The sequence below is a fragment of the Lepus europaeus genome, chromosome 10 (genome assembly GCF_033115175.1).
Source record: "Lepus europaeus isolate LE1 chromosome 10, mLepTim1.pri, whole genome shotgun sequence".
NCBI lineage: Eukaryota > Metazoa > Chordata > Mammalia > Lagomorpha > Leporidae > Lepus > Lepus europaeus.
In genome coordinates this window covers 96000476-96013644 of record NC_084836.1, presented here as the reverse complement: position 1 = coordinate 96013644, position 13169 = coordinate 96000476, and the positions used below count along the sequence as shown (strand labels likewise).

At 55.6% G+C, this 13169-nt stretch overlaps 1 protein-coding gene across 1 annotated transcript; it reads left to right on the top strand.

Moving 5' to 3' along the window:
- Nucleotides 1-8667: 8667 nt before the first annotated feature.
- On the top strand, nucleotides 8668-9204 carry PRND (prion like protein doppel). Its single transcript, XM_062202292.1, has one exon. It carries the CDS (start codon nucleotides 8668-8670, stop codon nucleotides 9202-9204), a length of 537 nt encoding a protein of 178 aa, XP_062058276.1.
- The last annotated feature ends 3965 nt before the right edge of the window (nucleotides 9205-13169 follow it).

The window sequence follows — 13169 nt, the reverse complement described above, 5'->3', positions numbered from 1 at the left end:
GGTGACCTTCCCCTAGGGCCCCAAGGACATCCTAGATGATGGCTCCTGCCGTCAAACCCTGGTTCCTGGAAAGTGAGTCACCTCCTGCTCGAGCCCCAGGTGGAAAGCTTGTGGCTGGGGACTTTTTACTCTCTGTCCCAGCAAATCTGCCCCTTTGCTCCTTAGAAAAAACAGGTCACGTCCTAAATGTTTGCGGTGGGCACAGCTCTCTGTTTGCAGTCACCCTACCCACTGTCTCCAGAAAACCTTACAGGATCCTGTGCTTTTTGCCTTCCTTGCTGATGGTGCGTCCATGGGAGCCTGCTAGGGCTGCCATAAGCAAGTCGCGCACACTGGAGGGTCACACGATGCACGTGGACTTCCGCACCACTCTGGACGTCAAGGCGTTGTGTCCCTCCCGTGGCCCCTCCCCCTTGGCTCGTGAAGCAGCACCTCTTCCCTGCGTCCCCCATGCCTGTGTGCCCTGCATGCCTCTCCTCTTCTTACGAGGACACCCATTGTATTGGGTTAGGCTCACCTCCATGATCGCCTTCTAACTCCACTACAGCTTTAAAGACCCCGTCTCCAAAGACAGTCAGTCACATTGCGGGGCTCGGAACCGCAGCCCAGGAACCTGGGGGCGCCGACGCACCCTCTTTCTGGAAGCTTCCTGGGAGCAAGTCCACATCCTGCTCGACACAGCTCAGAGTTACTCCCGGAACCCCGAGGGCCTTGAGGGTACCCAGCATTCACACACTCCCCCGCAGTCCGAGTGGATGGTCGGGCACGAAGGAGCTCCCTGCCTTCCACGCACCTAGGGTTCCCAAGGATGTCTCCCTGCCAGCACCTGTGACAGAGAAAACGCAAATGCTCCTACTCTGGACACAGCCCCTAAAACCCAGCCACCCCACCCCCACGGCTGCCACAGGGTGAAGTGTTTCCTGACCCACAGCTTTGTGTAGTTTGGCTCAGGCCGTGAGGATCCCACTCATACATCCACTGCAGACACGCTGGCGTGGGCTCGTGCTAAGTGGGAGTCAACGCACACGAAGCAATGTGTCTCCACTGTCATTCAGCCGGTGCTGTGGACGGCTGCCCGGACGCCCTGCCTTCATACTGCCGACTTCCCAGGTGCTGGGCGCGCCCATCCCCTGCCCCCGTGGCCACCCTCGCGGGGAATGTGCCCGCGCAGGCTTCCTTCTGGCCGAATCTCATTCCCCAGGCCTCGAGGTGGAGGGGGACTCCCACGGGAGGATCTCAGAGACTCAGGGCCTCCCACCTGCGCGCTAACTGTCCTGGTCCGTCGTCCAGACCCTCAGACCCGGAGACCCAGCGACAAGGGACACGGTGATTCCTTTTCCCAACCTATGCCCTATACTCCCTTTTCCCCCAGCTGTCTCGGCGTCTCCTCCAATGCCAGCCCCCGACCTAGGGGGATTTTTCTAGCAAACCAATCTGGAGACCCTCTTGTCTACACCACCTTCCCAGGCAGTGGGTTTGTTATTTTTCATGGCGCCATGCAGACAGCAAGCTGGGCTCATGAGGAGGGCTTCTGGCCTCCAATTAGGGCAGGGATGGGAACTCCTCCAGAAACAGGTCTAGGGGCAGCCAGAGTGCCAGGGTTCAAGTCCTGCCTCTGCTTCTGATCCAGCTTCCTGCTAACATGCGCCCTGGCACAAGAACCTGTGCACCTGCCACCTATGAGTCTTGATGGAGTTCCTGGCTTCTGGGCTTGGCCTGGCCTAGTCCTGGCTATTGCAGGCATCTGGAGAATGAACCAACAGATGGAAAAAAGCCTCTCTCCCTCTTTCTCTCTCCCTCCCCCTTTAAATCAATTAAAATAAATGTTTAAAAAAAAAAAACAGCTCTGGACTTTTGATGAATGAAGACAAAAGGAAGGAGTGATTACGTGCTCGGTCAAGTTCAGTTTCCCCACAGTGAGGCCAACATAGACCATTCTTAGCTTGAGAAATTTTTTTATTTTTATTTTATTTTATTTTTTTGACAGGCAGAGTGGACAGTGAGAGAGAGAGACAGAGAGAAAGATCTTCCTTTGCCGTTGGTTCACCCTCCAATGGCCGCTGCGGCCGGCGCACCGCACTGATCCGATGGCAGGAGCCAGGTGCTTCTCCTGGTCTCCCATGTGGGTGCAGGGCCCAAGCACTTGGGCCATCCTCCACTGCACTCCCTGGCCACAGCAGAGAGCTGGCCTGGAAGAGGGGCAACCGGGACAGAATCCGGCACCCCGACCAGGACTAGAACCCGGTGTGCCGGTGCCGCAAGGTGGAGGATTAGCCTACTGAGCCACAGCGCCGGCCCTTAGCTTGAGAATTTTAAGAGCAAGGTTTTCCATGGCTGTCCCTGGACAGGGCCCTTGGTGGCTCTGCTCCACGTCTGGTTTCTCCCAGCCTGAGCTGCCACAGTCCCTGGAGGACACGAGGAGACAAGCTCCAGAAATGGACGCTGCTGTCTGCCTCTGTCTGCCACCATCTTGCTTTTCACTCACCTGCAACGTAACTGGGCAACGGAACCCTCGTTTTGTTAGGAATCTCCCGATTTGAAGTTGCAAAAGCGTGACGCAAACTAGGAGAGCGTTTTTGTCCTCCAGGGCCTTGCCATGACAGCCTAGAGTGTGACAAGGGCGCTTCCTTCCTCACTTGAGTGACTTCCCCAGCGGGTGCAGAAGGAACAGCTAGGTAGAGGAGAAGTGGGGGGAGAAAGGCAAACTTTCCAGTGTGTATGGTGGTCTTGCTATTTTAAATTGGGAGATTCCTAATAAAAGAAAACAATGGTTGTATTGTGCGTGACACTGCAGGGTGTGTGCAAGGTGAGAATACCAGGCTCAGCCTCCTCACTGCCCAGCTGGCATTCCTGCCTCACCCACCTCCACCTGCTGCCCTTGTCAGAGGCCTCGCTGGGTCCTCCAGAAACCGGCTGTGCCAGCTGAGTCATGGCCATGGCATTTTGGTGTCCATCCGCTGCCCGGCATCTCTACTTGCCTGTCACTTCCACATGGCGTCAGGAGAGCAGAGAGGTTGGGAGAAGGGCATTGGTCCATGTTCGGTTGGAAAACCCAAAACGTTTCCCTGTAGCAGGAGGCTTGGAGGGGAGGGAAGACCCACGCACGTCCCCCTAGAGGTGGCCGGGGCCTGCACAGGTGCACCTGTGCCGGAGGACCGCTTTCTCGTCTCAGGGATGGGGCTCATCGTCCAAGCTCATCGTGAGTCTTCTCCTCGGAGCCCTGAGTCTGCATCGTGCTGCCAACACCGAATCCCTGAGCTGGGCCACTGCCAGTCGAGGGACGTGTATTGGCTCGCATTGTGGAAGCTGGGACGTCAATACCAGGGTCTGACAAGGACCTTTCTGCTGTGTGGGGACACGGAGGAAAGCAAGAGTGGTGGCAGACAGAAGGAGAAGGCCGGATTTGTCCTCTACCTGCAGCGATCCCATCCATGAGGGTGGAATCCTCACGGCCTACTTTACTGGTTTTTTTAAAAAAGAGAGAGAGAGAGAGAGAGAGAGAGAAACAGACAGATCTTCCGTCCACTGGTTCACTCCCCAAATGACCGCAGTGACCAGATGACCAGAGCTGGGCAGATCCAAAGCTAGGAGCCAGGAGCCTCCCCTGGCTCTCCCAAGTGGGTGCAGGGGCCCAAGGTCTTGGGTCATCATCTACTACTTTCCCAGGCCATAGCAGAGAGCTGGATCGGAAGTGGAGCAGCTAAGATTCAAACCAGTGCCCATATGGGATAATGGTGCTGTAGGCCAGGGTTTTAACCCACTGCGCCACAGTGCCAGCCCCAAGTCCTAGCTTTTAATAATGTTAAAATGGGGGCTGGCACTGTGGCATAGTGGGTTAAGGCACCAGCATTCCATATGGTTGCCTGTTCAAGAACTGGCTGCTCCACTTCTGATCCAGTTTCCTGCTAATACACTTGGGGAAACCAGTGGAAGATGATCCAAATGCTTAGGCCCCTGCCCCGACGTGGGAGACCAGGATAAAGCTCCTGGTTTCTGACTGGCCTAGCCTAGGTCATTGCAGCCATTCCGGGAGTGAACCAGTAGATGGAAGACCTCTTCCCCTGTCTCTCCTTCACTCTCTCTGTCACTCTGCCTTTCAGATAAATAAAAGAAATCTTTTAAAACTTGGACAAATGAATCAATTGTGTAGGAGTTGAGTCATCAGTCAGTCTGGGAAGGGTGACCATGCTGGGAGGGGTTGCAGTGTCTGGTTCTCTGAGCTGGGTGCAGGTAACATGGGTGTGACCAATTTGTACAAATACACAGTATCCTCCTGTGCCCCTTTCCATGTCGATAAAAAAAAATTAAAAAAAAAAAAAAGGAGCCTGCCTATTGTCTTCGTCTGGGCTGCTATGAAAAATGCTATCGATGGGGTGGTTTAGAAGCAGCACAAACTTGTTCCTTATGGTTCCGGAGGCTGGGATGCCAGGTCCCAGGGCCTGCACCTCTGCTGCCTGCTGAGGGCCTGCTGCTTCCTGCTTCCTGGTGCACAGATGGAGGGCTCCACCCTCACCACCTAACCCCACCCCCAAGGCCCCACCTCCTCACACCACCACCCCGGGCACCAGGATTTCAACACTGGCCTAGGGAGGCAGTGGGAAGGGGAGGGGGGAGAGGGGACATAGGCACTCAGACCACAGCAGCTTAAACTGCTACTGCAGCAGCTCATCGGCACCATCTTCCACTGAGCCGGGAGCTCCTCTAACGCTGGCCCCTGGTGTGCGGCTCTTGTCCTTGGCACAAGCCTGGTGGCTGGGCTTCCCACAGCCATGCTTGGCACAGCAGCGGGCATCCTGGCCACCCCTGTGCTTATTTCTAAATGCTCTCAAACCAGCCCAGCACTACATGGAAACCCTCTGGCTAGCGGGTTTCTTGCCCGGCTTGCATCGCCCGCGGCTCCTCCTTCCTCCCCTGCATGTCTGAGGCCTTCCCCACCCTCAGAGGCTGAGAACAGCCTTTTGTTCACGGACAGCAAGAATCTGCAGTAGCAGCAGCTCTGAGCGCCTCCCACCACCCTCTGGGCACAGCCCTACTCAGGGCACAGAGAGGAGCGAGAGGAGAGGGCTGCAGCTGGCTGTGCCTGGAGGGGGCAGGCAGGGCGCACGGGATACAGAGTCCACACAGGGCAATGCACCCACAGGACCACACCGCCCGCCTGGCCACGTGGCCTCACAGCGCGAAGGAGCTGGACCAGAGGAGTCCACGTGGACGTGCCAAACCCCAGTTACACGCACAGGCTGAGCAAAATGTGCTGATGCGGGTCTCTGGCCGTGAAGTACCAGGCAATTTGTTTTCTTGTCTTTTGCATTTTGCAAATAGTCTCTACTAAGGTTACGGTACTGTTGTGTTTGTTTTGTGTTCCCAAGCACAGAAAGTCCGATTCTAAAAACGAAATAGAAAAGTTTGGGGGAAAAAAAAAGAAAGAAGCAAATGGAATTAACATTTAAATACAAGCCCAGAGGGGTCCCCGGTGCAGGCGGGGTGTAGAAGCAGGGCAGGGCTGTACGAGCTGCGGAGGTTTCCCGTGCCCGTCTGCGGAGTCATTGTATGCTCTTCTGGCGCCCTCTGCTGGCCGATTCAGACAAGGCCTCTTAATTTGGTTTGCAAAGGGCTCGGAGGCAAATCTGGCCAAGGTGCGTGGAGTTCCATCCAGGATAAAGATGGCATGGTATACACAGGCCAGTCCTGCCCCAGACTCATCTCCAGAATCCACTTTTGATTTTTTTTTTCCTTGCAGAAATGATCGTACCAGGGACGCCTGAACAAGTCCCCCCTGCACAGGCCAGATGCCCACCCAGTAGTGACGAGCCCACACCCCGTGGAGCCAGCACTGCACAAGCTCCTCTCCCCACCCGGAAAGGGGAAGGCTGTCCAAAGAACCCACCCACTCTGAGCCCCCGTCATCTTTGTCGGTGGCTCCTGGGCCTTGAGGCTAACTCGATCCTTCACACATCCCCACATGGTCCCAAGCAGCCGGGAGAGCTGGGAAGTTCTCGCATTTGCCTCCCTACCCAACACCAGTCCCAATGGAACAAGGCCCCTCCCTCCCTGCAGGTCCTGGCGGTGGAGCATGGGGGCCTCCAGACAAACAGGTGCCCTCTCTCCGAGCTGACCTTTCCCCCAGAGGCCGCCTGGAAAAAGTCCACTTTGCCGTGCGGAGCTGGACTTTGGGTACACAGACAGCGAGGTGGGCAAGCCGTGCCTGCTGCAGACAGGGACAGGAAGGCTCTTTCCAATCTCATCCGTCTCTAAGCTCCATCGGGAGCTCACACAGTTGGTCGTTATCAGTAAAGAATGAGGTCTTCCTGCCCCAGACGAAGGCGTGGCCCCAGAGCCCCTGATTGGTCCCCCTGGGGGAGGGGAGGGCTGCCATATTTGGAGAGCAGCAAAGGCCACCTCCCCCAGCAGCTCCTATATAGCTGGGTGGCCCGGCAGCTGGAGGACCCTGCAGCTCCTGGCCCCAGAAGCATCCCCAGCAGAGAGCCCCAGGTAGGTGGGGGAGGGGTCTCATGGTTGGGGTTGCTGGCTTTTATCTGGGTCTCAACCCCAGACTGAAAAGCTTACTTCCCCCTCCCCACATCTGGGGATGGGTGCCCATGGGGGACCTTGGAGGATTCCTTCCTCACTGGTCTTGCATTGCCACCATTGGGTGCTACACTAAAATGCTGCTTGAGGGCTGGCTGGTTGGGATCCTATTTGTCTTTTAAGTCCTTGTCTATAAAATCCTTCTTTCTCAAAACCACATTAACTTTCCATTGTGGACATACACAATGATCTCTTATGTTATTCTTATTTAAAATTTCTCCTGTGGCGTGGGGCACGGCCCCCTGTTTAGGAGACCAGTGAGTGATTGGCTCACAGTCTGGGTTCACTGTGAGTGGGGGCAGAGGGGGGTAGGGTGCTTGAGCCCACCCTGGGGGCAGAAGTCTCTTTGAAGTCTGGGTGTGCTTTTCAGCTGTGTTTAGACTTCTTTGAAAAACAAACAAAACCACAGTATCTTGTGTGGCCGCAGCATTGAACATTTTTTAGCCAGGGACCTGAAAGTCACTTTGGGGGATGCTGCAGGGGCTGGTGGGTGCGTCTTAGGGGCTCACAGCAAACTCCCCACCTCCTCGCTGTAGACCTCTCCCCAGGAAGTGGCCTGGGTTTGCACCGCTACAGGAACTCCTGCTGCGCCCTTGATCCATGCAGGGCCCCAGGTGCTGGAAGCCCTGACTGTTGCCTTGGGAGGTGATTTCCACAATAGCTACTGTAGCTCCCGGAGCCAGATGCAGTGAGCCACTGGGATGCGGGCGAGGGAGGCCGAGACAATTCCATCACCAGCCCTTCCGATGCCCCGGGGTCCCTCCGAGCGGGGACCCTTTGGTGTCCCCCCACTCCTCCTGTCCGCCCCTTCACCTCACTTCCCCCACCCCACAAGGGCCCTGCTCTTGGCTCTTCACTCAGCTCAGAGGTCATCATGCCCAGCAACAGATCCCAGCCCTGCCACCTCCTGAGGCCCCGGTGGACAGTGAGGCATGGCTGGTGGCTCCCAGAGCATAGCCTCAGAGCTGAATTCAAATCTGCACTTCCTACTGTGCAGCTATGGGCAAACCACCTACCATCTCTGAATCTCAGTCCAACTTTCAGAAAATAGAGATGATAATGTACCTACCCCATGTGACAGCCGAGTTGCAGGAAGGCTTATCACAGAGACTGACAGTGCTAAGTGTACAATCAGAGGCTAGTGGCAAGGCAGGCATTTGGGGCGGTGGGGTAGCTATCAGTGGGAAGCCTGCGTTCCATATCGGAGTACCTGGTTTGAGTCCCAGCCATTCCACTTCCAATCCAGCTTCCTGCTAACAATGCCTGTGCCCCCTGGGAGGCAGCAGGTGATGGCTCAAGCACTTGGGTTCCTGCCATCCACGTGGGAAATCGGAATTGAGTTCCAGGCTCCTGGCTGCTGTGGGCATTTGTGGGAGTGCATCAGTGGATGGAAGATCCCTCTTTGTCTGTCTGTCTCTCTGCTTTTCAGCCAAAATGAAAATAAGTAAATAGATCTTTAAAGCTAATAGGATGAGCAGTAGCACATGGCTCCTGGGGCTGAGAGTGGCGAGGACACCATGGGCACGCCTTGACCCCTTAGATAGGGAAAGTGAGGACCCCAAAGCGGCCTCTCCGTCTTTCCCTCTATGCTCCCAGGGATAACAGTTAAGCCCATTGGGATCAGCAGCCAGGGACTTTCTGAGAATGATGGTAGAATGTGGCGGAAACAGCGCCGGCTTAGAGCCACAGAGGATGAAGAGGGAAGATAAAAACTGGCATCCAGGCCCACAAGCACTTGGTTCCAATGCTTGTGCCGTGTTTTCCTCCCAGCGCCCCCTTGGTGTGAAAAGACTTGACAGTACCAGAAAAAAAAAACCTCCATGCACGAGGTCACAACTCATTTACTGCCCGTGCGGATCCTAAGCTTTAGAGCAGCCACTTTCAGCTTTAGGATCACAGCCCCAAGCAGCCCCAATTCCCGGCAAAGGCAGAGAAACTTGTGTTTGCATGGACCCCACGCGGCCGCCCACGGCAGGGATGCCATCCGTGCGTCCCCAATCCGGACAACTGGGCGGGGGTTGCCTGGGTAGCCCGGTTGGGAAATTAATGGGCCCAGCCATTTCTCCCGCAGGTTCTGACACCATGAGGAAGCATCTGGGAGCATGGGGCTTGGCCATTGTCTGTGTCCTGCTCTTCAGCCATCTGCCCCCAGCCAAGGCGAGAGGCATAAAGCACAGAATCAAGTGGAACCGCAAGGCGCTGCCCAGCACGGCTCACATCACAGAAGCCCATGTGGCCGAGAACCGCCCGGGCACCTTCATCCGCCAGGGCCGGAAGCTCAACATCGACTTCGGGCCGGAGGGCAACAAGTACTACGAGGCCAACTACTGGCAGTTCCCCGACGGGGTCCACTACGACGGCTGCTCCGAGGGCAACGTGACCAAGGAGGCGTTCGTGGCCAAGTGCGTCAACGCCACGCAGGCGGCCAACCAGGGGGAGTTCTCCCGAGAGAAGCAGGACAACAAGCTGCACCAGCGGGTCCTGTGGCGGCTCATCAAGGAGCTCTGCTCCATCAAGCACTGCGACTTCTGGTTGGAAAGAGGAACTGGAGTTCAGGTCGGCGGGCACCAGCCCTTGGTGCTTGGCCTGCTGCTTTGCACCTGGTTCCTGGTGAAGTAAGCCGGCGATGCTGTGCGCTGAGGGTCCCTCCGTCCCCCCCCACCCAAACCCACGGCGTTCTGAAGGTACCAGAGTGGTGACTCCTCAGTGCTTCAATGCTTATCCCCAGGTGTGGCCCTTGGTGTTTGCTTGTACCTGGCAAATGTGTGTGTGTGTGTTTGTGCGCGCGCGCGCACGTGTGTGTGTGTGTGTGTATTGGGAGGGTGGATGTGTGGCCTGCTCATCACAGCATCACACATCGAAGCTCCAAGTGGAGCGTCTGGCACGTTAGGCAAAAAGTGTTTGGGGATTCCAGGAGAGAACGCGTCGGAGCTGTGCCAAGCCCCCCACAATTCTTCCCAGCCACTCTCGGGGCGAGGTGTTTCTCCCATTTTACAGGGGAGAAAACGGAAGCCCAAAGAAGTGAGGTAGCTTGCCCCCGAGTCTCCAGCGAGCCAGTGGCAGAATCGGGACTTGGCCACGCCCTGTTAACCCCAGGTTTTCTGCTCTGTCCCGTCCCAGAGCTGTCACATATGTCCACTGCGAGGGCCAGATCCACATGTAGCTCTAAGGAAACTGTGACATCTCCACTCGTAGAAATCAATGAAAAGACCTGAGCCGACGGCTGGGTACCCTGCTACCTGGGAGTTGAGTTGACCCCTCCTAATTCAGCTAAAGGATAGTAAAGCTTGCAAGTAAACCCAGAGGAAAGTGCAGACGCCACACGGTGAGGCAGTGTTGCCAAGCCGATCCTCAGAGCCGAGCAGATTGACAGCTGGGTGTGTCTGTGGCCCCAAGGGATTTTTCCCAGAAGGGTAAGTGCAGCTCCAGGGCCTGGGTCTATGTGCACCCACACGAGCGTCTTTAGACCTGCTTTATCGGGCACACTTTACAATCTCTACCGGTTCTTTCAACTACTTGCCAAAGAGGTTAAACAGATGCAGGGTTTTCAGGGCGATCCAATGAGAAATCCACCCATGCTATGACCCAGTGTTGATTTGCCACCTTATGCATTAAAAATACAATGTAACCAATATGAACATCATTTTTTAAAAAAAATCTAATGCCCTAAGAAGTCAGCCAGACCTCTGTGAATCCCAGAAGCCGCTGAATGCTCTGAGCAGGTAGATGCTGCTAAATGCTATGGATTCTCTTGAAAGAGTCTGGAAGGGGAAAATATCGGGTGACCGCTAGGCAGTTTGCCCCAAACGTTTGAGAACCAGGGTGCTGAGCATGGGGGCTCTTGGGAGGAGTTCCCGCTGCGCACGTGTTCTTCTCAAGGGCTCAGTGGTGAGGTTTTCACAGTGAAGCGGGTCTGAGCGCCCTGGCTCCTGCTGCTGTGTGCACCTGCTGCGCCCACAGGCAAGAAAGAGCCACAAGACACACAGAGGGTATTCCTGGCATGCCCGTTTGTTTTTAAAAAGAAAACAGTAACAGGAGAGAAAGGAGAGAGAAAAAGGAAAAGGAGGAAGAAAAAGGGAAGGAGGAAGAGAGAGAGAGAGAGAGAAACTTAGAGGCTGTTGTTGCCATGCCCAGCCCTGACTCTCCTAAGTTCAGTCACAAGGATACTCACAGCCACACAGGCAAAAAGCTACATTTCTGCTGGGAAAGGCTCGGGCCCCACGTAAGCCACTTCCTGCCATTTGTTAGCGGTCCCACAGACCAGATCTAAAGGGAGCACGAGCAGAGCTTGCCGCTGTGGTGGGCACGTCCAGTCTGCCCGTGGAGTCTTTTCGCCGACGCTTCCTGAGCCCTCCCACGCACATTCACAGACTGCGACGTGGGCTTCGTGGGTCTGGCTTTTCGCCTTAGCAAAGGGTCATTGAACGTCCTCTCTGTGCAAAACACTGGGTAGGGGGTCTCGATGGCTCCTGATGCTGGCGTGTTCCAGCGAGAGTAACTTCGCCTACCGCTGCTCTCTTGTCCCTCTGAGCCCGGACTTTGTGCTGTAGAAGTTGATTGTAAAAGTGGCATTATAACTGCCACAGAAATCTGCAGTCAAAAACTCACTGTAACCCCAGCATCTGATTACGCCAGTGCTTTCTTATGTTTTTTCCCCGGAACCTCCCAGTCCTTACCATCTGCCTGTCCAGATGTACAAATTGGTCATAGTAATACAGGTGCGCTCTTACAGTCCAATGCTTACTTCACCCTGTTTAATGCCTGCCCCCTCATTCTCCTATGGGTTTTGTTCTTTTACTTCCCTGCCCCCATCTTACTCCCTCCTTGTAGCCTGAGATGTAGGCTCCACCCGTTCACTCTGCTCAGATGTATACGCATGATGTATTTGTGTGATTGTGTCTTTTTAAAGCACTGTAAGTATACGTAAACTATTCCTTCCTCTGCAATTTGCCTTTGTAACTATGCATTATTAAACTGTTTGGGTAACAGCTCACTGCCCAGCTAGTTCATCCTTTTAGACGGCTGTGTAATACTCCATGGTACAGTCGTACCGTGGGTGGCTTACTCATTTCCTTGTTAGAGGACCTTCAGACTGTTTCCAGCTTTTTGCCACTGCAAACAATAAACATCCTTGTACATACGACCCTGCCATTGGGTGCTTTTATTTCGGTGACATCAATTCGCACACGCTGAATTTGGGGAACAAATGAGCACATTCTGTTGTGCAGTTCCCATTCCCACCGGGAGTGGGTGCTGTGGCGTTCCCATGTGAGCAGCCACCTGTCCCACACGTAGTGCTGGAGCCCCTTTCTGCCTCTGCAGGGGGCCCACCTGGAGCCTCCCCGGTCATCAGCCCCTGAAGACCACAAGCAACCTCCAGGCTAAAGCTGCTCCTCGTCCCAGGCCTCTGGGTGGGGAGCCTGGCAAAGAGTCAGGTGTTCGGAGGGAGGCGCCTGTGCACAACTCCACACGCCGCAGTCAGCAGAGGGGGCGCAGAGTGAAGCTGGGCCCTGGCCTTTGGGTCCATTTGTAGTAAAGTCAGACCCTCAGTGGTGTGCATTCCAGTGAGAAGGCCCTCCAGATCTCAGGGCTGATGAGGAACACGTGGAGAAGCCCCCCGAGCCTGGGCGGAACTTCATGTCTCCATGGAGCCCTCGTGTGCCCCTTTGCTTAGCATGCAGCTGACAACACTGAGAAACTCCACTTCCGGTCCTGCTGAGCTGTGGCCCGGTAGTGGCCGTGAGTTTGTCTTGAGCCGCCCACACTCGAACAAGTGGCCGTCTTGGGGTAATGGTCCCATTGCACCCTATACTTCTTCCCTGGCATAGATGCTGGGGCAGGACCCCTAAGATGCCTGCGCGGTGCTGCACGCACATTCTGGCGTCTGCCAGTCTCCTCTGAAAAGGCTGACCGCGGTGCCTGCGCACCCACACGCAGGCAGCACGGCCACGGGCCACACACGGGGTGAGTAAGCAGGAGGCCTCCCTGGTGTGGCATCGGGAGGAGTCGTGGTCTGAATTCCCACCAGCAGCTCAGACGCCGCATGGCTGAGGCCAGTGCTGTTGGCTCTCCCGGCCTCAAGGCCATGAGCCAAGGACAGGTGCAGGCGTCTTCCCTCTGTTGCCCTCACTGCTGGCAGAATGCCCATTTCACTTGGGCATCCAGCGCCCCTGGTGGAAGGGAAAGGAATCAACCCCCCTGGGAACACAGGGCCCTGGAAAATGGAGATAAATTCAACATTCCCTGAAAAACATGAGTAAGCCACAGTGCCCTGTGTATCCGTGAGTCTCACATTCACGGGTTCAACCCACCGCTGGTCAGAAATGGCAGGGAGGGGCCAGCACTGTGGCACAGGACAATCACAATCCTCTGCCTGCAGCGTTGGCCTCCCATATGGATGCTGATTCAAGTCCTGGCTGCTCCACTTCTGATCCAGCTCCCTGCTAATGCTCTGGGAAAGCAGTGCAAGATGACCCAAGTGCTTGGACTCCTGCACTTATGTGGGAGACCCAGATGAAGCTCCTGATTCCTGGCTTCGACCTGGCCCAGCAACGGCCATTTCAGCTATTTGGTGAGTGAGCCAG